The sequence below is a fragment of the Desmodus rotundus genome, chromosome 8, assembly GCF_022682495.2.
Source record: "Desmodus rotundus isolate HL8 chromosome 8, HLdesRot8A.1, whole genome shotgun sequence".
Lineage (NCBI taxonomy): Eukaryota > Metazoa > Chordata > Mammalia > Chiroptera > Phyllostomidae > Desmodus > Desmodus rotundus.
In genome coordinates, this window is record NC_071394.1 from 2,918,519 (window position 1) to 2,942,950 (window position 24,432).

The 24,432-nt window shown below is 59.1% G+C and overlaps 1 protein-coding gene across 1 annotated transcript in view; it reads left to right on the forward strand.

Annotated features, from left to right (window-relative positions):
* Nucleotides 1-19,917, forward strand: part of COL22A1 (collagen type XXII alpha 1 chain) — a 177,119-nt gene extending 157,202 nt beyond the window's left edge. The window contains exons 53-63 of the mRNA XM_045181756.3: nucleotides 329-382; nucleotides 1,251-1,304; nucleotides 3,990-4,043; nucleotides 5,737-5,808; nucleotides 6,427-6,462; nucleotides 8,522-8,566; nucleotides 11,019-11,198; nucleotides 12,782-12,848; nucleotides 15,177-15,359; nucleotides 17,119-17,196; nucleotides 18,789-19,917. Coding sequence (XP_045037691.2) covers nucleotides 329-382; nucleotides 1,251-1,304; nucleotides 3,990-4,043; nucleotides 5,737-5,808; nucleotides 6,427-6,462; nucleotides 8,522-8,566; nucleotides 11,019-11,198; nucleotides 12,782-12,848; nucleotides 15,177-15,359; nucleotides 17,119-17,196; nucleotides 18,789-18,976 — 1,011 coding nt within the window. The 3' untranslated portion in view covers nucleotides 18,977-19,917. The remainder of the gene's footprint in view (nucleotides 1-328; nucleotides 383-1,250; nucleotides 1,305-3,989; nucleotides 4,044-5,736; nucleotides 5,809-6,426; nucleotides 6,463-8,521; nucleotides 8,567-11,018; nucleotides 11,199-12,781; nucleotides 12,849-15,176; nucleotides 15,360-17,118; nucleotides 17,197-18,788) is intronic.
* Nucleotides 19,918-24,432: the final 4,515 nt, after the last annotated feature.

A 24,432-nucleotide genomic window follows, 5' to 3' on the forward strand; every position in this document is an offset into this window, starting at 1 on the left:
TAGCTCCCTACCTCTCTCCCAAATGCCCCAGCCAGGGTGTGGAAGGGTCACATGGGTCAGCGGGTGAGGAGGCAGAACTCCAGGGGCATTTGCGTGCCCCTTCAGCTGGTGGTCTCTGCAGTGCAGAGAGGTGCATGTGGCCCAGCTCACACTGGCCTCGGGGCCCTGCAGACCCCAGCGGGGGGCCTGGACTCGGTGGGTGCTGTCTAGCGGGCCTGCTCCTGGCTCCTTCCCCCTTTCTGATGCTCAGAGACGCTGGTTGAGGCAGCTGGAGTTCTGGGCCTTTCTATCTAACAGCAGGTATTTTTTTTCTGTTTTTCCTACCTAGGGGGAGCCTGGTGCCATGGGCCCCCCCGGCCGGGAAGGGTCACCAGGAAAAGATGTAAGTCTGGGGCCTGGGAAGCATCTTAGAGGAAATCCGATCTATTTCCACATTATTCCTTAGCGGCAGGAAAACCGGGCTACCGTGTGGGGTCCCCTGCACACAGCTAAGAGCAGCTGCTTGGGACCGGCTACGCTTCTCTCCAGCCTGGACCCCCAAGGGCACCTCAGACCCTTGTGGGCAGTTTGAAAATCCTGGCCTGGCCACCCCACCTGCTTACAGAAGGGGGCTGCCAGGCGCTCCCAGGCCGGAGTGGGTCTGCAGCAGCCCGGCCAGGGTGCCGCTGGGACAGGGCCCTGGGATACCAGAGGGCGGGCAGCACGCCCTTCCCTCCTCGTCACTGCCTGACCTTGCCATGTGCAATCCCTTCCCTAGAGTACTCTAGACTCTGCTTTGTGTGGGAGCCTGGCCGAGCTTCTGTTCCTACCACGGAAGTCCATGCGAGGTGGCGGTGGTGAATCGCCACTCCTTTGTCCCCTGGAAGGTGCTGCACACACGGGTGACATTGTTCCTACTGTGGGGACTGAGGCAGGGACGGTTCCAGGAGACAGTCCAGTGAACAGGAGCAGACAGATGCCCAGGAGCACTTGCCTTCCCTGGTGGCTTCCTCGCCTCGAGGTTGCGCTCCGTGCTGCCCCCGGGGGACCGGAGGGAGCCCTGAGAGATCGAGTGGGCGGATCGTGCTCACTCAGCTGTGCGACATGAGCTGGCTGTGGTTGTAATGACAGGCAGTTCATGAAGAAACATGCTGGACAGAGTATGTGGTCCCTTTAAGGGGTGACCCGGTGAACTTTGGCCCACTTTCGACCGAGCTGCCGTGACCCTCATGCAGTGACCCTGTGATAATGTGGCTCTGTCTTTGTTCCAGGGCGATGCTGGACCCCCAGGGCCACAGGGCCCCCAGGGACTGAGAGGCCTGCCGGTGAGTTTTGCTTGAAGACCTGTCTGCACCCTGTTCGGGCAGAGCCTGTGACTGTGGTGACGTGTGGCTGGCTCGTCCTGGTAGCCCGCCGAGTCGTAAAAGCGTCAGTATGACTCAGCAGTCAGAAAGCATCAATGCCTGAGCCCCCTAGTGGCTCCCACCTCACACACCCGGGCTCTTTTCTGGAACCACCTACCTGCTCAGCAGGGGCCTAGGCCCTCTGGGGTGTGCATTCCCAGGGGTGCTGCCCCCAAGGGGCGCACACTGGTTCTTGGGGTGCCCAAGACTCTTCGTAGTTCAAACACAGATGTGCATCCAGACCGAGACACGCATGTAGTGTCTCTGTGACGTTGACGCTCCCCCAGTGGCCTTTGGGGAGGGAGTGTGATGGCTCCAAGATGGCCCCAGGCCCGTGGTAGCACCCCCTGCGCCTCTTCTGTCCTGGCATCGGGCTTCTGCGTCCAGGGTCCGGGGTTACATTGTACCTCATTTTCACCAGCTGGGGGTGATTCGCGTGGGCTTCCCTGACTGAGGAGAAGGCCGCTGCACAGCCAGATGCCAGGTGTTTATGGACGGGGGCAGGGCCCGGGGCGGGGGGCTGGCTGGGCACACACAGCATTCACGCCTAAGTCCTGCCCAAACCCCGGGAGGCAGGTGCCATTACTGCCCGCTCACAGATGAGAGACACAGGGACAGAGAGGTCGGGGCCTTGACTAAGGCCACACAGCTGCTGAGGGGCGGAGCCCAGGTCTGGGCTCAGGCAGTTTGGCTCACTCACCACTGCAGCTTCACTTAGCGCCCTCCTGGGCCCGTGTTTTCGAGATTTCCTTCCCAGACGATCACCTGGCAGGAGTTTGGAGCTCAGAGCTGTTGAGAGGGGGCTGTGGCCTCCGGTCCTGACAGTCACAGATCCGGAGGGGCTCCCTGAGACCTGGGCTCCAGGGACCTGAGAAGTGGCCTGGGGCCCGGGAGGGAGCCAGGTCTCAGCCCCAGTCGGACTCCAGGGCAAGGGTGACAGGTGGCTGCCCAGAGCCACCCCTCCGGTGCACGCCGCTGTGTTGGCCATGAGCTAACTCGTCTTGGCCCTCATCTTCCCCGCAGACGGAGAGGACCAGAGGGAGGAGGAGGGGAGGTATAATTAGCACAGGGATGAGCTGAAGCGCGTATTTTTAGAGGCACACAGATGGGTTGGTGGGTGGGCGGAGGGAGGTGCGGGGAGGAGGGACAGGCAGCTTTCCCTGGAAGGGGTGAGTGGGGGCGGTCCCACTCGCAGGCTGGCCCTGTGCTTCCTCGTGCCTCGGTTTCCTCATCTGTTCCACAGGGGAAAAGACAGCTATGCAACATGATTCTGGCAGGAACTGGAGAGATGAGGCAAATGAGCCCCCATGCTCACACGTGCCTTTGTGAGGAACAGGTGGAGGCCATGTTGTGACCACTAACAGACAGGCCATGTCCTCACTGAGGTCCGGGGTAGCACGAGGTGGGCGCCGTGTCCGCTGGGTTTGAAGCGCCCCTTCCCTTTCGGGTGGTGGCGTTGAGTTTCTGTGTTTGCCTCTGCTGTGAGCAGCAAGTCGCCGCACATGGGGCCTGGCGTGTGGGAAGGGCTCGGACAGGGTTGCCTCCTTTTCCCTGTAACGTGTTTCCAGGCAGCTGGCACATCTGAACGCACGCCTCTCAGACCGTAGGGCATCAGCGCCCTTGGGTGAAAGGACCCATGCAGAGTGGGCTCCGTGAGTTCCCGGCCACTCTCCTGGCAGAGTGTCCCCTGCGGGTCTGGCTCTGTGCTCCATGCCGGGCACAGGGAATGCCGAAGCCCTCGCCATGCCTGTGGGCTACTCCCGGTGGCATCAGGGACAAGGGCCAGGCAGACATGGCCACTCACCCGGTGGGCAGAGTCCAGGGGGGTAGGGAAGTGGTGAGCAGAGGACATGACCCACCCCGTATGGCCAGGCTGAGCTTCCAGGCTTAATAGGAATTTGTCTGATCCTCAAGGGGTGGGGGGGAGCCAAGAGCCTTGTTGGACTGATTTCTGTGCCCCCCGAAACCTTACTGGCTGAACACCTGTATCAAAATCACAAAGGTGCACAGAACACCCCCCAGGCAGCGCATCCAGGAGTGTAAGGGCCGGTCCTGGAGTCTGGAGTGAACGGGCCTTGTGTTGGGCGCTTGCAGGACCCTGGACAGGCCGCAGCGCCCCCACCCCCATGTCTCAGTATCTGCGTCTGCTTCCTGGGGACGCAGGGCGCCCTTGGGGCGGGGTGCCCCGAGACCAGCGTGCAGACGTGCTCCCCAAGTGGCCGGGGCGGCACGGCTGGGGCAGGAGCACTCTGTGTCAGCAGGTTGCTCTGCTCCTTGAGGCGGCATCTGAGTTGAAGGAGGAGCGGGTGATGTGGTGAGGCCTGTCTGCGTGTGCTGCCGGGGCGCCCGCCGCCGAGGGAGGCTTTTAAATGTGCGTGGACTGACTCGGTTGATTCACGATAACAATATGAATTCCCTGCTCGGAGGTCCTTTCCCAAGCTCCTGTGGGTAACTAAGTGGCTGGCTGAGAGCCCTGGGGGGCCTGGTTACAGCTCTGGTGTGAAGTCAGTCTCCCGCCCCTATCCCGCAGCCTCTGCGCATCGTCCTGCGCCCCGACATCCGGGTAGAGGGGCCCTGCAGAGTTACCTCTTCTGTCTCTTCTGCCAGGGTAAGAGTGGACCACCCGGATCTGCCGGGGAACCCGGCCCCCCAGGAAACCCCGTGAGTATGCGCCCCACTACGGGACAGGTCAGGGCATGGGGCTCACATCACAGACGCTCCGGTCTCTGTCCCCAGAAGCAGCGATGGGAAAAAAGGGGTTTCGTTGGTAGACATGGGCTGTGGAGGCGGGAGGAGACAGGAAGGACTTCTTTTGAAGTTGAAAATAAACGCACTCGTGTGGTTGGCTCTCTGTGGGCTACAACCCGATGACCCAAAGGGACAAAACTATTAAAGGCTTTTCAAAAACGAGTCATAAGGTTGCCCCGCAGGCATCGGATGTCTGTAGAAGATGAGAAGGCGGGGTCGGGAGCCGGCCGTCTCAGACAGCAGGGTCAGCATGCTGTGTGGGAATGGCTGTCACACAGATTTGGCTGAAGGGTCCTCCTGCTGGTTAGGAGTGGGGGAAGGGAGGGCAAGAAGGAAGGATGGATATGTGGGAGAAGGAGGGTGGACTGTGTAGTCAGTGACACCCGGACACTGGATAGGGGATTTGGGATTTGGGGCTCAGGTCTGGTAGAGGGGAAACGAGCTAGGAAAGACCTGTCTTTGGTGAGTTCTGGGTGTGGTGAACTCAGAGCCTATCTGCGAGTCTCCGCCCAGCCCAGCCTCCTGTGCTTTTATTTGCTCACTCGGGCAGCCCTGTTCAGAAGACTACCCTCAGGGTACAGTGAGTCACACAGCAATTTCACTGGGCGACATGCAGACCAGGGAGGCCAGCTACCTGTTGTCCCTCTAGAAATTGGGGTGACCAGTCTATCCTGGTTTGCCAGGAAGCTTCCCGGCTTTAGCACTGAAAATCCTGCATCCCGGGAATCCATCGTTCCCGGGCAAACCGGGCTTCTGGCCCCCCGCATAGGGCCCCGTCTTCCTGTGGGCCCAGGCACAGCTGCCCTCAAGGGGTCCAGCTCCTTGGCGAATGCAGTGGCCTCCCTCTGGGGCCATGGTGTGGAGTTGTCGCTGCTGGTGCAGCAGAGCAGGTGGGAGGGGGTTGGGTCGAGAGGCTGGGCTCACGCCCATGGCAGCTGGCCCCAGCAGAGCTGACTCACACGCGGTGGCTTCCCAGAAAGGTTGGAACTGAAAGATTCCCAAAAGCTTTTCCCAAGAAGTAATGCTTCCAGGGTAAGCGCCTTGGTGTCCTGTTGGGAAGACGCATAAACCTCATGGGAGGGCGTCTGGGGCCATACACCATCAGGGCGTTTTGCTAAATACAGGGTCCAGCAGAAGCAACGCCTGCTTGCGTGTGGTTGGTAGGGTAATAACATGGGTGTGATAATTTATAGTTTAATTTGAACATTTCACCTAAGATGTCACATGGTGTGCTTGAGTGTGATGTTGTTATGTTACAGAATTACGTGCTTATGATTTCGTCATGAAAGATTTTGTAATAAAAAAGGGACGTTATTTGCGCTGGGCCCTGTATTTTGTCCTATTTTATTTCTGTTCCTTTGAATGGAAAGGCCATTGACTGTTTACAGAGATACTGCCCATCTTGGTCCCCAGCCAGTGACAGTACTGTGGGGACCCCCTGTGCCCCATGGCTCTCCCTGACCCCTTCCCCTCCATCCCAGGAAAGCATCTTGTCCTCTATCTTGTTACTGTCTCAAGCCTCCAGAGAGCAGAGGGGTCACGAGCTTTCTAAGTCTGTTTGAATTGTCCCTGACTTTGAAGGATTAATTTAGTTTTTCCTCTGCAGGGACTGAAGGGAAACAAAGGAGAAAATGGCAGCCCAGGACTCCCTGGCTTCCTGGGTCCCCGTGGGCCTCCGGTGAGCAGAGCACCCTGATGGGGCCAAGATACCTGGCTCTGGGGTGAGGTTCACGTTCAGGACGTGTCCTTCCACCGCCGTGGTCAGTTCTGAGTGCATTACAAGTATTAACACAGTTAAACCGCATGGTATCCCTATGAGGCAGGTACGGCTACTATTCCCGTTTCGCAGATGAGGAAACTCCACACAGATGGCTTAAGGACATTATAAGGAGGTTGTCCAAGTCATAGATCCAGTAAATAGAGGAGACGAGACTTGAACTTGGGGAGGCTGACTCCAGAGCCCAGAGTCTTGTTGGAGTCTTGGTTCACTCGCTGAGTCCTCCTCAGAGGGGTCTCCTCCCTGACACAGCCGGAAGGTTTCCGTGGCGGCCACCCCGGAGGCCCTGTGAAGGGACAACAGCCCAGACCCAGCGGCCCTGCCCCACCTGGAAGTTCTCCTTTGTCTGTGCCTCACGGACCGACCAGAGAGCCCTGCTTGGGGTGTCCTCGGTGGGCCGGGCCATCCGTTGTCGTCTTTGCTGGGATGTGACTCGAGTGGAGTGTGGTTTGAAGACGCCCCGTCACTTGCGATGCGCTGATGCTGCCGAGCTAACCGATGCCGTGTTCTCTTCCGCAGGGAGAGGCCGGAGAGAAGGGAGCCCCAGGCAAGGAGGCGAGTATCTTCTCCCTGGGGGGCCCTGTCCTGTGGGAGATGCGGGGCAGGCTGTGTGGCGGTGGGTGGGGGAGTGGCAGTGGATTCCCATGGGGCCCTGGCTTAGCCGAGCTCCCACTTGCTTAAATGCTTTCTGAACAAGGTCCATGTTTTAAATTTCCAAGGGGCCTTCAGATTCTACAGCCAGGCCAGGGTGCCGCCTTGATGCGCCTCTCACTCACCTGTCTCTCTGGGTCCATTCCAGCGACGGGTCATTTCCTCCTCCACAGCCCAGCTCTGCTCCGTCCTGCTCGCTGGTCTCTACCCCTGGGGCCCTCTTCCGGTCGGTCACCCTCTCTCACCGGGACAATTGCAGGCACTTCCACACTGGTTTCCTTGCGTCCAGCCCTACCCTCTACTGTCCCCCTCCACCCAGTGGTCAGATGGGTTCCTGGGTTCTAGGACGTATGTGAGATCACATCACTTCCAGTTCGCAGCTGAACTCAGTCCCCAGGGGCACTCTTTTTATTTATTTGTTTTTAGAGAGAAGGGAAGGGAAGGAGAAAGAGAGGGAGAGATGTGGTTGGCTCTCCTGTGCCCCCTACTGGGGACCTGGCCCACAACCCAGGCCTGTGCCCTAATTGGGGATCGAATGGACGACCCTTTGGTTTGCAGTCTGGCGCTCAGTCCACTGAGCCCCACCAGCCAGGGTTGCCTGGGGCTCTGTCTACAGAGCCCAGGATGCTCTGGCCCTGCCTGCTCCACCTTGAGGTCGGAGCTCCAGTCCCTCCAGCCTTTTAGCTCAGAAACATGCCAGTTCTTTCCCAATGGTGTCTGTACGCTGGGCCCTTATTTTTGAAAGCCTTTGCCCGGCTCCTTTGCTGACTCTCCTTGGCCACCCCAAGCAAAGCAGACACCCCGCTATGCTGTGTATGCTGTGTCTGTGTCAGTAAAAGGACGAATGAGTGCTAAGGAAAGCTCCCCGGGGCCGTGTTTGTGAGTTCCGTGGGAACCGGCCTGGCCATTCCAAAGCCTGCGCACGCCTTCGCGTGAGGAAGACTGTGTCACTCTGCACGCTTGGGTCACTGTCTTAACTGGGTGAGGGTGCGGTGACTTCCTGGAAGCCAGGCCAAAGGGCCCCCTGTGTGACGGGTGTGTGCCCCTCCCCAGCCTTGCTTTCCGCTCACTCACTGACCCACCCCCCGCTCCCTCCTGCTCACCACCAGCCCCCTCAGCCCACAGCTGCCCTCGGCTGCCCTCTGCGGTACCTTCTCGGGCTCCCTGTGCCCTTCTGCTGAAGTGCAGATTCAGAGCAGGCACCCAGCTCTCCCCCAACCCCACTCCCCTCCCTGGGGGAGCCCCTGCCTCCTGCTGCCCCGTCACGCTGTGTACCTTGTTCCCACCTCCCAGATACAGGGACAGTGTCCTTGCTTGGTTGCTCTAGAATTGCAGAGCGACTTGGTGACTGAGGCAACTGACATTTATTTCTCAGAGTCCTGGGGACTGGGAAGAGGGTGGCAGCTTGGTTTCCGCACCCCCGCCCCTGATTACACGAGCTGGCCCCTGAATCTCCAGGCCCACTCTCCCTAATCCCATTATGGGGAACCCACCCTCATGAGCTCATCTACCCCTAGTCACCCCCAAAGGCCCCCTTCCTCATACCATCACGTGTGAACCGCATCCATAACAGGTGGGGAGCGTGCTACAGGCAGAGGACCCCGTGGCCCCTGCATCGGGTGTCACAGATGCCACCCACTGCGGTGGGAAGGGAGAGGATCACCCAGAGCAGCAGGGCAGGGACAGCTAGTGAGGACCAACTCATGCAGGGTCCCCAGTGTGCTAAGGAGAGGGACTTACCCTGGAAAGGGGGCAGGAGGATTCGGCAGGGGGCTGAGTGGGGGCTGGGGCCGTGGTCTGGGAGGGCGGGAGAACAGAGGAGGTGAACCCCGGCCTGCAGTGTCCGGACAAATGGGAGCCCCTGGCCCTCAGAACTCAGAGCAGGTAGGACTAAGAGGAGAAGGTGCCCGCGCAGATGGGACAGCCCCGGGAAGTGACCGCCCAGCCTTGCGTTTTTTTGCAGGGTGCCCCCGGGAAGCCTGGAGAAGCAGGACCCAAAGGAGAAAGGGTGAGTGGGAGCACAGTCATGTGCGTGGGACCTTTTCAGGGTGGTGAGGGACTTTGTCCGAGATCTTCATGCACAGCCCAGCCTGGAGAGCCGACTCCCCCCTCCCCCCACCCATGGCCTCTGGAAACCTCAAGCTGTGGGAGGGCGGGTCCTGGCACTGGTATTGTCCTTGCCGGTGTCCTTCTGGTTCTCCCCTCTCCCCCTGTACCGGCTCTTATTTGGAGAAGTGACGTCACTGCAGCAGAGGCAGGCGACCTGAGACTCTGACGGCCCCTCCGTGGCCCGGCGCCTGTGTGCGCCAGGCCCGGCCCCCACAGTGCCAGTTTGCCCGGAGCCGGGTTGTCACTGGAGGTGACAAGGGAACAGATTTTTCTGTAATGAATCGCTTTGGCGTTACGCTCAGAAAGCCTTTCTTTACATGTCATTCCTCCGAAAAACAACAGAGGGAAATCATTTATTTCTGCAGCGACGCCAGAGGGGAGCGGGGAGCAGTCTCCCGCTTGTGACAGCTGTCCCTCCTTTAGGGGAATTAAACACCTTCTGCGCCCACAGGCCTCCTTTTGGCTGGCTGGCCATTGCCCGTCACACTCTTGTGCCACAGGGACGTCACCGCCACACCCCCCATCCTCACCACCCCCCATGTTCCCCCTGGTCCTGCAGAGATTTCTCTCGGTGTTTCTTCTGCATGGTGGGGGTGGGGGGGCCAGGGATGGTTGAGGAGCTGCGGTCTGCTGAGGCCAGAGGCATCGGGGGAAGGAGACCTAGCGTGTCAGCGATTCTGGCACGCCCTGGACCTCTGTCCCCATCCTCCCCCTGTCCTGTGGTTGTGGGTTCCTGTGGGTGGAGGCTGAGAGGGGTTGAGGGTTCCCCCACCCCTAGGCCTGTGTCACACAGTTGCCCCTATGAGTCCTTGGTGGGGGGTGGCTTGGGTTTCGGGTTTTGGCTGGGAGCCAGGGAGTCCAGACTGCAAGTGTGAACCTTCTCTGATGCCTAATCAATAAGCTGAGACGGGCCTCCTGCACTAAGTGGGTACGTGGCCCACCGCCAGGGAAGGCCAGGTTCCCGGCCCGACACTCCCAGGGACACGAGAAATATGGGACAAGTCCTTGGCCCCAAAGTGGCATTGAGACAGGATTTGCCGAACCGCAGAGCCGGGATGGCCTGGGCGCCCGGGTGACAGAGCCCCGAACTTAGGGTCCCCGACAGATGACACCCTCTCTGTGACATGACCACAACCAAGACATTTAAGTGACCTCTTCAGATCTGGCTAAATTTGGGTTTAAATTCACTGCTCTTTTTCTCTTTTTTAAAGATTTTTTATTTATGTAATTTTAGACAGGGGAGGGAGAAAGAAAGGGAGAGAAACATCAGTGTGTGGCTGCCTCTCTTGCACCCACCACTGGGGGCCTGGCCCACACAGTCCAGGCAAGTGCCCGGACCGGGAATCGAACTGGTGACCCTCTGGTTCACAGGCCAGGGCTCAGTCCACTGATCTACATCAGCCAGGGCTCACGGCCCTTTTTCTTATTGTTGGAAAAACTCATACAGACACATAGTTAAACAATGCGAATTAAGAAAAAAAGCAAATGCAATGCAAAGGTGCCCCGCCCTAGGGCCGTTGCGCCCAGTCAGCGCAGGCGGACCTCCTGGCTTTGTGTGTGGTGCATTCCCGGCTCCTCCTGTCTGGCTCCCACCCCCCAACCCGGGGCAGGCCTCACTCACCCACTGGTTTGTCTCTTCTCTTCCTCCTGGGCCCACACCCAGTGACGATATCTCCTAGCTAACTGCTCCACCTTCCTTCTCCAGGCCTCGGGGGCATGCCCATTGCCAGCCCCCTTCCCAGTGACCGTCTCCTTCTCTTCTTCCCCCCACTTCTCCCTCTCTCTGCCAGCACCCAGCCATGGCACCCTGCTGACCCTGAGGCTGATCACATGACCCCCGTATTCTCAGACCCGCCACCAGACAACTGAGTTGCTGGTCAGCCCCACAGGGCAGAGGACGGGAGAGTCCCCTGGTTGCCACGGTTTCCAAATCTGTGATCCAGGACTACAAACTCTGGGTCCACAATGGGGAGCAAAGGGTCCCAGGCACTGTCATACTCTGTGGTCCCACTAGAGCTGAGAGGCAGAAGCAGGAAGTTACCTGTCCAGGGTGCCACTGTCCCCAGTTGATGGAGGAGAGCCCGGGCCAGAAGTGGGCCAGCAGCTGGGCACTCAGATTCAGCCTTGCGCCTCTCTCAGCGTGCAGATGGAGGGAGCCCTGGACTGGGTCTGAGTACTTGTCTTGTCCCTTGCAGGCTACCTGGGTGACCGTGGCCTCCGTGCCAGGACTGAGGTCACCGCTCCAGTGCTCCGGGAAGCGGAGGGTTGGGGGTCCCCTGCAGCTGACCAGCCCGTCTGCACATGGTATCCCCCAGTCCTCTGCCCACTGACACCCTTCTTTCCGCCTCTAGGGAGACCCTGGGATCAAAGGTGACAAAGGAGCTCCTGGTGGGAATGGCCAGCCTGGGGACCCTGGAATCCCAGGCCACAAAGGCTACACAGGCCTGATGGGCCCCCAAGGCCCACCTGGGGATAGCGGGCCAGCTGGGCCCCCGGGGCCTCCGGGCCAGCCAGGATTTCCAGGACTGAGGGTAAGGATGCAGGGGCTGCGTCCACTCCGGGTTCCTCAGGGCCTAAGGGAGGCCATGGAGGGGTGTGGCCTCCTATGGGTTCCAGGTTCCAGTAACCTGTGTGACCTGGGGCAGGTTGCCCCGCCCCAGCCCGCCTATCCAGTCTGACTGCTGGGACAGGGAGACCCTCCCCCGACAGGTTTGTCATGACGGTTGAGTGAGACACGGTGCTTAGCGTAGTCTAGCCCCCCGTTCCCGCTCTGTCTCAGGGTGAGACCCCCCAGACTCCACTCCTCAGGCTGCAGTGCTCTTCAGCCCCAGGGCCCTGTGCAGAGGGGACGAGGAGACGCAGCCACTCGATGGCCCAAGCGTCACCTCGGAGACTCGCCCTCCATCTCTCCGTGCCGGCAGAGCCTCCTCTGTCTGCCGGGGGTCTCACTGTTCCCGAGGTAAAAGGAAAGGCATGTGCAGGGCAGTTTCCTTGTCCTTTGACCGTTTTTTACTCTAGTGGCAGGTCGCCCACGTTACACGCCCTCGGCACGGAGGCACACACCGCCACGGAGAGGCAAAAGCAGAGCTGCCCGGAGCGCTGTCGGTGGGCGCTGGCTGCCTGGCTCACCGGCCTTCCTCTTCCCCTCTCAGACGCCCACGTGGGTCCCGGGGCCCCTCGTGCTCCGTGCTGCACAGGCTCCGGTGACCCCCAGGGTCTCTGCCAGCTCTGCTTTTGTCACTGCCCGGTGGCTGTGGTCAGCCTGAGTTGTAGGCACCCGGAGTGAGGCCAGGCAGCCAGAACCCGTGTCTCAGCCAAGTGTGCGTGTGGGCCGGGGGGCGGGTTGGAGGACTCAAAGGCTCCTGAAGCCCCCCTCGGTCCCCGCCAAGTTCCCCTAGTTCTGCTGCCATAGGGAGCGAAGGGCATTCTGGGACTTTCGTGAGAGATTACTGGCCAGAGGAGAAAGAAGGAATAAGGGAACAGGACCCACCTCTCGCCGAGCCCGTGCCAGGTGCTGAGGCTGCGGGGATGGGCTCAGTAAGGCCTGCACCCTGGAGTGGGGGACGCTGTCCCAAGGGACTCAGATGACAAAGGAGAAGCCTGCCCGGTGGGCATGGGGACCGTTCGCGTAGAGTCTTGGGAGAGTCACATGTCACTGCCTGGGCCTCGAGGCCCCACTGCCCTTCTCTGGCTCACACACTCAGCTTCTGTGAGCCAAGCTCCAGGGCTGCAGGGGACACCTGTGTGGGCCACAGAGACCAGGGCAGGGACAACAGACCCTGAGCGCCAGGGAGGCCAAGTGGTCTGCTGGTCAGAGAGGCTTGACACGAATTCATGCAGGTGGCGGCGGGCTGTGAGCTGGTCCTGGAGATTGCCAGGCCTTTTGCCTGGGGAGACTCGGGGCCAGACCTCCGGGGCTGGGGAGTGGCCCATGCAGGAAGGCGCAGGAGGGACAGGCTGCAGGGGCCCCGGCGAGTACGGAGTCCAGGCCGAATAGAGAATGGGATGGTGCTGCATGCGTGACGAGGAAGCCCTCTTGGTTTCGTGAACACCAGGGCTCTTGGTAGCAGAGGGAGTTCCTGGGACATTAATAACCCCACCCCCTTCCTCCCAGGGCGAGTCTGCCTCCCTGGACACGCTGCGGCGGCTCATCCAGGAGGAGCTCGGGAAACAGCTGGAAGGTGAGTGTCTGGCCTTGGTCACAGCCGGGCAGACAAGGACCGGGATGCTCTAGGGCCCGGGAAGCAGTCCTTTTATTCTGCCTTCTGTGCTCCTGCAGCCTGGTTTGGACAAGGTCCCTCAGAGCGGCTCACGTAGAAATCAGGGTTGGGGACAGCCTGTGGTCTTTGGCCAGCTTTCCCTGATGCAGACCCCTGCCCAGAGCTCCCTTTAGTGAGGCTGGAATGACCTCGGCTTGATTACCTCTCTTCTGGGGAGCTCACCGGCTACAGAACCAGCTTGCCGTGACCATTCATTTTCTGCACACTCCATTATTTCTGTAATCAAAGCAATGCTGCCAGGCCTGCGATGGGCCTTACAGAACTCCCAGCCCAGGGGAAGCGGTGGGCTGGGAACCAGCCAAGACGGTTTCAGTACAACAGGAGAAGTTCTGTGATTGTGTTTGGCACAGACAGCATGGAAAAAGGCTGGGTGAAAGTACCTAAGAGAGCTCAGAGGGTGGGAACAGATCAGGGAGGGCTTCCTGGAGGAGGCACCATGTGTGCTGAAGAAGGGAATGAGGCCCCAGGCCCCCGCATATGTGAAGACCCCTGAGGGAGCAGGGATGCTGGGTGGATTGTCAATCCCAGTCGGGCATGAGCTAGGTATGAAGCAGACACTCCAGAAGGAGAGCAGTAGGAAGGTAACAGTAATTACGCCGGCCTGCAGGGCCTGCTGCCTGTAGGGTCAACACTCACACACCTGGTGCCTCCAGAAGCCTCCCAGTGATCCTGTGGAGCACGGACCATTGTTAGGAGCAGAGGGACGCGGTCGCTCACCTGAGGCCATGAGCTGGGCATGTCTGGGGGGGTTAGCGTGCAGGCCCGGCTCCACGGTGTACTGCGGTGGAAGTTGTTAGGAGCAAGAGGTCACGGAATGCCCCTGGCAGGGAAGGGGAGGGTCTGTTCCCAGACCCGGATGGACGAGAGGGCGAGCACGTGTATTCACGTGGTCACGCGGGTCTTAGACGATTACTGTGCACCTGCTATGTGCCAGACTCTGAGCTGGGTGTGGGGACTTGCTGTTGAACAAGAAGCCCCTTGTCCTTGCCCGTTCGGAGTGTCCAGGTGAGCATGACCCATGTCCGTACACAGGGCAGCGGAAGACCTTTGCCTGGCAGAGGAGGCAGGGCGCTGGGGCGGGCCGATGCAAGGAAGGGGACCCAGGGCTGGGGTGCTGGATGCCGCTGGCCGGGGCGTGTCCTGAGGTCCCTGTGTGGGGATCTCTGAGTTCCTCCTTGTGGGTGTCAGATTTACGAGTGACAATGCCCCCCTCCCAAGAGCGGGGACAAGAGCTGTTTTGAACTGGTTCAGATGGAACTCCTACTGGGCCAAATCCTTCCTCCCAGGAAGCATCCCTGTGGCCGTAAAGATGAGACCACCAAGGCTCAGACAAGTTAGGCTGCTCGCCGGGGTCCCAGAGCGGGGATCACTGCCTCCAACCCGCGGTGGGAAGATGGGGGTGGGGGGAGGGCAGGCGCTGCCTTGGAAGCGCATCACTGCACGGTCAGAAGACTCTGGCTGCACCTCGGTTTTAACACCACACTGCAGGGGGCCACTCCCTCCATTTGTAAGATGAGGGGCTTGGCCTGATCGTCTGTGACCACACGGCAAACAGGTGGCTCTTGGTGGCCATTACACGGAGCATCACATGTTCCCAGTACACTGGGGTGCAGTGGCCAACAAGTGGACAATCGATTAGAAAAGAACACAATTTTTCATTAAGTTCTGTGATCTTTACATGTTCGACAGCTAATGGCCATTCACAACCCCTGTCCAGCCCAGCCTGTATAGATGCGGCAGCTGATGCCGGCAGGCCGCTGAGAGCCCACCCCTGCCTCAGTTGCCCTGACTGGCAGCTGCTGGACCAATGGCATTTCCGCTGCGGCCGCGGCTGATGTGGATGCTGAGAGCCTCGACATGAGTCGCTATGTGCCGGGCCTGGTTCTCTTGCCTTGTCCCGTCCCAGCCCCCTCCCACTGACCCTTGGGGTGGGAGTGACCTCCCTGCCTCCATATCACCGACGGGGCAGCCAGGGCTGAGGGAGGTCAGGTGGCTCATCCAAGGCCACAGGGCTGCAGCCTGGCCCCTGGGGCTGTCATGGCCCCCAGCCTGGCCGGGCCAGCAGGGGCATGCTCACACGCCAGGCGGTGGCCCTCGGAGTGGTTTCATGACACCGTGCTGCGCTGGTTACGGTGCCCTGAGACCACAGGCTCTGCAGTGAGTCACCATCCCGTCCTCTGTCCTTTACCCCTGCTTCCTGACGTGTCCTCTGTTTCCCCTACTCCACAGCTAGACTCACCTACCTCCTGGCGCAGGTGCCCCCGACACACGTGAAGGCATCACAAGGCAGACCCGGGCTGCCAGGGCCCCCCGGGAAAGATGGGCTTCCAGGCCAGGCGGGTCCCATGGGGGAGCCGGGACGACCCGGGCTGGGGGGTCTGGAAGGACCAGCTGGACCCATGGGCCCCAAAGGTGAGTGATGATGGGAGTGTGCGTGTCACCCCCCGGGGGCTGAGGAGGGCCTCAGGGAGACGCCCCTGGTGTCACGGATGCAGGATTTATTCCGTCCTCCCTGCAGCTTGGTGACAGCCAGAACGCTGGCACCGAGTACCTTTTCCGTGTGCATACGCGGTTTTCAGACTTGACAGTTGTGTGAAATTATGCTTCCGCCAGAGGATTGAATTGGTTTCCTTCTACTCCCTTGTTCTCCGTGCATCTCCCTGCTCATGTTTCAGGGAGTCCCACCAAATGCCCTCCTGCCCTGCGAGTGTAGAACTCTCTGAGGAATAAGACACGTGACGTCCAGACAAACGGGCGCTCACGCCAGCCTTACAGCAGGATCAGGTGGCTCGGCGCTGCAGTGGGAACAGTGCAGGCTGCCCAGCTCTCCCACGCAGGGCTCTCTGGCGTTAGCCCAGAGGCCAGCGGCGAGTGGCGCTCCCTCTGCCAGCAGACAAACGGTCCAGGGAGCTGCAGGAAGGACCTGGGGCCAACCTGATCCCTCGCTCCTCCTCTCTGGGGCGGGAAAATGGAGTGGGGATGACCTGCGTGGTGTGTATAAGCTGCCACTGCGTGACCTGGTGCTGGGGCAGCGGGTGCCCGAGCATCTTCCCTTCTCCACGGCCCATTTCCTCATTCATTCATTCACTCACTCACTCACTCACTCATTCCCTGCAATGTGTCTCCTCCCGAAGAGGCTTTCTCTTCCGTTTGTGTCCAAATCCCCCCTCCTGTGACTCACAATACAAAATGCATGAAGTAGATGTTAGTAAGGAAGCGTGGGCATAGAAAGCATCAGGCTGCGGCAGACGGCGGGCCGAATGCAGTGGGAAACAACAGTAAAGAACCCTCTCACGTCTCCACGAACCAGCAGAAGTCCGCTCGGGATCACAAAGGAAAGCACACTGTCAGCAGGAGATGTTAGGCAGTCAACATGGAAAGGCGAGTGACGGAGAAAGAAATCGAGCCAGGTGGATCAGATCAGTACAGCAGTAACGTAATCTCAAACAGCCTCTGGGGGGGCAGGTCAATCGGATCTGCACAGTATTAACCCAGGGTAATCTCAGGCACCCCCTCAGGGGGACGGGCCCTCTCCCCTCCGCACCCCTGTCGGATTTGACCCCTGCGATGGCACTTACCCCGTGCTGCCCCGTGTTAGCATGTCTTTGCGCTGATCCATCTGTCTGATGAGGTTTCACGCCTCTCGAGAGCAGAGCGATGTCCTGTGTGTGCCGTCTGACGTAGGGTGATCAGTGTGCCTGCTGCCCGGCTCCTTCTTGGAGGTGCAGTCCTTGCTCTGGGAACAGAGTGGAGACCCACATGAGTGGGTGTGTTGAGCACGTGCGTCTGCGGGCGAGTGTGTGGGTGCACACATGTGTTTGCGTGAGTCTGTGTGTGTATATGAGCGTGTGTACACAGTTGCTAGTGTGTGTGAATGCGCAGATGTGCGTGTAATCAGCAGTTACATGCTTGAGTCTCCGTGTAAATGTGTGTGTTTGAGCATGCGTTTGGGAGGGAGTATCCGGTTATTTCAGAGGGCACGTGTGTGTGTTTCTGGATGTGAGTGTGTGCTTGCATGTGAGTGTGTGAATGGGAATCAGGGGCCCAGGTGTGGGTGCGTGTGAGCGAGAGTGGTTCTGAGTGGAGGGTGCAGCTCAGCGTGGGCACCACACCTCCTGCATGGGGTGGCAGGGGGCCCTGTCTCTGCCCTTATCATGGGTTTTTCTCACAGGTGAGCGAGGAGCCAAAGGTGACCCAGGTGCGCCAGGTGTTGGCCTCCGAGGCGAGATGGGCCCCCCCGGAATCCCAGGTAGGCATGGTGTCTGGGGTCGGCCCGCATCACCACCAGCCTCAGGGAAGGCTGGGGAGAGGGGGTCAGGTTCAACTACAAGGACACGGGAACACGTTTGTTTCTATGCTGGCTTCCAGGCTTAGTAGGAACTGTGGTGCATCCTGTGAGCCCTTGAGGCGCGGCCCGAGAGTTCAGATCCTAGGCGATGGTCCTGAGGAGAGTGACTTGGGGCCGAGTGAGCCTGGACACTTGGGACCCGCGTGTCCCTGGCAGTCATTCCTGGTGCGCATTAGCTTTTCACACGTGCTGAGGACGCTTGCCTGAAAAACCATGTTCGTTTTGTTTAAGCCGGTGTCTCCCAAAGTCATGTGAACATGGAGCCCTTTTTCTTTCTCTCTGCTCTTGTTAGCACCCCATTACTCTTTCTCAGAACACATTTTGGGGGGTGCTGGCCAAAGGGCAGGGGTCTGGCAGTCCCGGCTCATCCTGGGCCAGCCTGTTCCTGGAGCCAGGGGCTGGCTGTCCGAGAGCCTGGACCAGGCGGCCGGCCTCCCTCACAGCTGGGAAGGGCAGCCGGCCCACGTCCTGGGACGTGGTGTAGAAGTGGGAGGCGGAAGAAGTTGCACTGAGTGCTATCAAACTCCATGTCCCTGAAATGTCTGGTTTTATTTAATTTTAGTTCATGTGATAACCTGAGGTCATTTCTGAATATTAAGCTTATAGGTTTTTTATATAACCACTACAAAAGCACTAGTGAATTTTAATATTCATGGCATGTCTAAAGATCTTTTTAAGGTAAAAATCTACTTTGAATTTTTTTATGGGGGACTCCGATTTTCTAACGTGATTATCAAGACTTAAGGAGGAATCTCATTGCCAGGGTTAACTGTAGCCCTTAGCACTGAGCTTCCCAGTTGCCAAAGCAAAAAGGGAGCCAGGTTGATTGTACGTTATAGTACAATGCTTGACGAACTGAGGCATGGAAGTGTGTCTGTGGGTAATGCTTTCAGGGTCCATCTGGTCTGTCTGTCAGCTCCTTGTGGTCTGTTCACATCGTCTTTGACCATGATGTGCAGAATAGATCGATGCAGGCCCAGCATGCAGTTCAACACACAGATAAAGCTGAGAATTTGTGGACTATTTGGGACAAGTTGGATATTGGGTAATGGCACGTCGCCCGGCATCTCTAAGGACATATGAATTGGGGCCGATGGTTAAGGCCGAGGACCTGGTGTCCCGCCCCCCAGTGCAGGGGCCTGTCTGAGAGGCAAGTGAGGACGCCAAGGGCCAGTCTCCTGCCCGCCTCACTTGGAGCACATGCTCTGCACCTGGCCGCCGTCCACCCATGTTCGCTCCTCTCCAGCAGTGCCCGATTGCTGTCCTTGTCCCGACAGTTAAGGCCACCCCTTGTCCTGTAGGTCATGGGGCTCCTGCTACCCGGTGTCCACGTGGGCCATTCCGACCCCTCAGGGCACAGTGTCCAGGCCGCGGGCTGTCCCCCGTGGGCGTTTCATGTGCTGGGTTCATCCTGGGTGGGAGCAGTGAGCCTTGGGCTCAGTTGCCCCGGGGGGAAGAAACCTGACGCTCTTTCTGTTTTGCTCCTTGGCCAGGTCAGCCCGGGCAGCCCGGCTACGCTAAAGACGGGCTCCCCGGGGGGCCCGGCCCTCAAGGGGAGACTGGACCCGCTGGACACCCCGGCCCCCCAGGCCCACCTGGCCCCCCGGGCCAGTGTGACCCCTCGCAGTGTGCCTACATCGCCAGCCTTGCCACCCGCCCGGGGAATGTGAAGGGCCCCTAGAAGATTCTGGAATGCCAGGAGACTGTGGTGGATTTCTGAAACTTGAACTCAGAGCCTGAGGAGGTCAGAGGTCTTGACACGTGTTAGCCACCTGTTTTCTTTCTTGTTTTTTTTTTTTTCTTGTATTGTTTTTTGTTATATTTTCTTGAGAGACCTCAACATTATTAAGACCAACAGGTGCTGGCGGTCAGTCAGATTATCATTAATAATATTATTAATTATTATTATTTCACCTGTTAATGCTTTGTGAGTTTTGCCCTCGCCTCTGAAGTTGGGGAGCGTGCCCTGGGGGGCAGAGGCTTGCTTCTCAGCTCTCCCGACGGCCGCGAGGACCGCGCGGCCCACTCGAAGGAAACTTGGTGCTATGAAGCCCAGACACTGGCCGACTTTACCTCTTTCCTCCGAAGGGAACCCGAAAAGAGTGCGTCAGCGTGCTTCTGCTTTTGGTCGCGCCCAGACGCCACCCGGGAGGGACGCCCTCCCCAGGAGAGACGGTGAAGCAGGGGAAGGAGTCTGCAGAGAGGATGCGTGTTCTCTCCTCCCACCGGGAGATGCCGAGAGCGTGGAGTCGGTCCCAGGGCTGCAGACCCGCCTCCCCGGTGTCTGCCGAACTGAAATGATGTCCCCTGGGTTGGCAGTGGCCCGTGGGATCCTGTGTCTGGACCAGCGACGGGGAGGCTGGAGTGGAGGGGCAGGCCCCGCACGTGGACTTGGCTTCTAAGCTGTGGTAGGACCCGTGTGAACACTTTACTGAGGACTCCACCCGCTTTCATCGTCAAGGAAGGGGTCCCGCGGCCACTCCCGGGCTCTCTGGAGGGTGGGCAGCGGCCGGCCGGGCCCTGGCCAGCGCTGGGGGACGAGTGCCTCAGGTCCTGCCCTGCAGCAGACGGCATTGAGTACACGTGCATCTGCGATGCGCCAGCACCAGCAGGCACTCAATAAATCTGCTGTCCTCCTCCTCGGCTGCGCGTGGCCATTCCCTTCTCATCTCCAACAAGGCCCGTTAGGGGAGGGAGAGAACGTGGGTAAAGCGCCCGAAAAGGTACATGAAACAAGGCCATGCCTACGCAGACCACCTGCAGACCGGTTTCCCACGCTAACAACCATTCCTCCTAAGGTGTCATCCCTGATGGTCTTCGCCTCTTATTACCCCGAGTCGGGAACCTGCCCTTGTTCTGGGAGGGGCGCATGCCAGGAGGCCTGCCTGACAACTTGGCCTCTGAGTGCTGAATTAACCGAGATCCCTGTGTGGCAGGGCGGGTTGTGGCCAGGGAGACGTGGGTGGGGTGCTTGGGCCAGTCTCAGTGGCCAGGGAGGCCACGGAGGTCAGGGAGGTCAGGGAGGAAGGCAGAATGGTCAGGTGTCGCTGGGCCAGCTGCCCTTCAGAGCGGCCCATTCTGCAGTGTGAGCGGTGGGACACAGTGAGCCGGGACAGAGCAGAGTCGGGGCTGAGAACGCGGGTCCCTTCCCAGGCAGGTGCTGATGCGTTTGCCCTCAGCAGACATGGTGCCAGGTGCGGGGGTGGCTGGGTGGCCAGGACACAGCGAGGTCGCCATCCGGAGACAGTCGAATGTAACGAAGTTTAAGCACTGTTTCTGGGCAGCGCAGAGGGGGACGGCCACGGCGGGACAGAGCCTGAGTTTAATTTCATTAGTGCCACGAAAGACAGTATCTGTGGATAGCGTGGAAGAGGCCACGGTAGCAACAGAAATACCAGCGTCTGCCAGCCGCCCTGCTGCTTCATCTCACGGCATCGCGGGGCGGGTACTTCTAGCCTCACTTCTGTAGGTGAGGACGTGGTGACCGGACAGGTGAAGGGCGTCTTTCTGGGTCACACAGTGGTGAGCAGTCGGATTCCGATGGAAGGATGGGCTCTGCTGCCCGGCCTCTTCTTCCAGCCCATCACCCTGCATAACCAGGTGGGAGATGGGCGGGATTCTGTGGGAGACAGCTCTTCATTTTCACTCTTTCAGCGTTCTGGGTCCGCACGGGGGATGCCTCGGTTCCATGGCTCAGGTGTTTCCCGGCAGCCCCTTCCCTGGGAGACGTGCAGCAGAGAACGTCCCATGTGCTATGGGGGCTGAGGACGCACCCCTGGGTGGGGTCAGGCTGGGGAAACTGTGCTGGCTTTGGGGGAGTCATTTTGGGGTTCAGGAATGGGGCTTTGTTCCTGGGGGTCGATGGCAGCAGGGTGCAGGTACCAAACAATAGGTCCCAGGATGGTGCTGAGAAGCAGCTTCCAGGTCCAAGCTGGGCAGGGATGGGGGAGGGGAGGGAGAGGCCTCATTCCACATTTATGGACACCAGTCCCCCAGACCCGGGAGCCGCTGGGCAGGCAGGTGTGGGTGCCGTCTTGATCTTCGTTCAGGAGGTGACGCTCCCAGGACGTAGAGAGGTAAAGCCACTCAGCCAAGGCCCCAGAGCGGGCAGGTGGCCTGGATCAAGGCACAGCCCTCCTGCTCCCTGCTGGCTTCGGGCGGGGTGGGGGGCACCGGGCTCCGCTCAGCAACGGGCTTTGTCTCTGTCCATCTGGGCCTCGGACTGGGTGGCTCATCAACACCGGGCCTGTATTCCTCTCAGTTCTGTGATCGGGCCGGTAGGGCCAGGTGCGGGCCCTCTTCCAGGTGGCAGGCTTCTCCCTGTGTCCTTGGGTGTTGGCAGAGGTGAGGGGCTCTATGGGGCTCCCACAAAAGCACTGATCCCATGGGTGCTCCATCTTGACCTAAGCAAGTCTCTTTTTCTCTGTCTCCTGGTCTCTCCCTCTATCTCCATCTGTCTGTCTGTCCCTCTGCCCACCTCTCACCCCTCTGTCTCCGGGCACCTGTTCCCACCCCACACCCCGGCTGTCACTCTGCGCCACCTGCCGCCCCTGTTGTCACTCTTGTGTGCTTGGAGCCTCAGCCTGTGGCAGGGCTGAGTCAGCAGGAGGAAGACTCCCCCCGCCTGGAGCGGGAGTCCTGTCCTGGAGAGAAGCCCGGGGGTCGCAGCCACGTGTCTGGCCCACTGCAGGGCCCGTTCCCTCTCCGCAAGCCATGCGAGAGACACCCTGCACTCCTCCCCAGCCTGGAGCTCAGTGTTAGCTGTCCCCCAAGGCCCACACTGATCCTGTTGTGGAATCCGGGAGCGTGCTGAGCACAGGCCCTTCTCATCAGAGCCTCTGCCTGGGGAGGCTTGCGCGGCGGGTCATTCCCAGGCACCTCCTCTGTGCCTGCAGTTTCCGTGGAACGGGTGGGCGGCTGCTGCTCACACACCTTGGGGCTGAGGGACACAGATGGGACTTCCTCCCTTGTCGGGTTGGTCCCAGCCTCAGCCTCCGTTCCCACGGGAGACAGGAAGACACCTACAGATGGCAGACCTGAGCCCAGAGCGATGTGCTCTGCGGGGCGTGTTACAGGGCTCCGTCTGGTTGTGCAGCTAAAATGGATTCCAGCAAGACCACGGGGGAGGCCAGTCAGAGGGTCCCTGTCATAACCCAGGTGCGAGGTGGCACTCGCTCTCTCCAGGGGGCAGCCATGGAGGAGGTGGACGTGCAGGGGCTGCGGGCACATCTGATAGCGGAGCCAGCAGGCTGTGTTGGTGAATGTCGAGGAGCCATAAGATGCGGGGCGGAGCTGCGGGTAGTGTGGATGGCAGGGAGGAGTCACGACTTTGGAGGGTCTTTGCATGCGTCGGATGCCTGGCACAGCTTGTGGGGTTCAGGAGGGGTGGGCTTGGGGTCTGAGCTCTAGGGTGGGGCTGAGCGGCGGGCCCAGGAGCAGGTGGCCTGGGGCTTCAACATCCTGGCACTTCCCAGCTGGGTGGGCTCGGGCAGCTTATTTAATCTCCCGGAGCGTCTCGGATTCTTCAGCTGCAAAACATGTTCTACTCGTCTCTACCTCCCCCGATTTTGACAAGGATCAAAGGAAATAATGCAACAAAGCACCGAGAATTGTACCCTCCCCAGAGTCACAACCAAACCAAAGAAGCATTATGGTGATTAAAACTAAAAAAATAATCCACATTCTGTCTGGGCTGTGTCTTGGCATGCAATGATCGTCAGAAATAGAGACGGTTCTGGCAAATGTGCAGTCTTGGACGAGGAGTCAGGAAAACAGGATCCCAGCCTGACTCTGCCTGCGGACTTGGGGGTTTGTTTCTCTGGGCCTCCATTGCCTCATCTGTAAATGGCCTGCAAATTTCTGTCTCAGAGGATATGGCGGAGCATGAAATAAATGCACCCAGGTTCAAGTGTCCAGTTGTACACCTGGCAGTTAGTACCCACTGGACATTAACCAGCTCTCGTGTTGGATGAATACATTGGACACCAGCAGGGATTTTTTATGTGGGTTAATGAGGGGAATGTCTTGAAACAATTTAAAAGTCTGTTCATGGTCGACCTTTTCTAAACGACCACAGTGTATAATTGCTAAGAACTCTGCCCAGGCATCTCTCAGGGCCAGAGCCCTGCCAGGATGGGAAGAAAGAATATTAAGACTGACCATGTGACCTTAATACCCTTATTTTGCAAAGTCTTCAGGCTGCCTAGCAACCACTGAAGTCTCTATCCCCGTTTTCCCCTCCAATGTTACCCAGGCAGTGAAATGTGCTCCCTCCTGTTGGAGGGAAAAGGAGAGCTTAGTGGTTCGTGAGCCCGGTCTGTCTCTCTTTCCACCGTCCGTCAGGGGAGCCGGCTGCCACAGTGACCGTTCTGGTTTCTCTCTGAATGAGTCACTTCCATCTCTGACACACGTGTCCTTCCTATATTGATTATCCTGCCCCTAGGCTGACCACAGAGCAGCCCTGGGCGGGTGTAGGAAGGAGTGACTTGGACATCAGGTAGAAAGTAGAGGAGACCGCTCACCACTCCATGATGTCTCTGCCCCACTCTGCACGAGAGGCCTCACATGCAGCCCAGGCAGAGTGGGCCTCCTGTTCTATTTGCTTAACTGGCATCAACTGAGCCCCCGGGAGAGCAGGACCCCTGACTGGGCACACTTGGGGAGACAGGACCAGAGGTGAGGTCAACATTCAGGCCTTGCCTTCTAATTCCGTGATGTTTCTGTGACCCATACCTCCCATTGCGATGAGCACGGCATTGGGAGGAGCTCCGTCTTGGAGACACTTGACCGTGAAAAGTCAGTGTGCACTTAAGGGTCAGATGTGACCTGAGTGTAACTCCGTCGAGGTCAGGAATCTCGTCTCTTTCACCTTTATGTGACCCAGATATTGGATGGAGACCTCTGCAGATTTCCAGGTGAAGTTGGCTTGGGTTCGAAATTCCACAGCCTGCAGGAGTCCACAAATCCCCCCACATTTATACACGTTTGTGAAAAGCATCCATCGCTTTGGTCTCCACTTCCCCTGGGGCTCTACTTCCTTGCATCCCTGTTTGGTTCTCTTCCACATTGATTCACATGTAACTTCAATCCCTCTCTCTGTCTCCTCCAGCAAACACAAATCCACACAATTCAAACAAA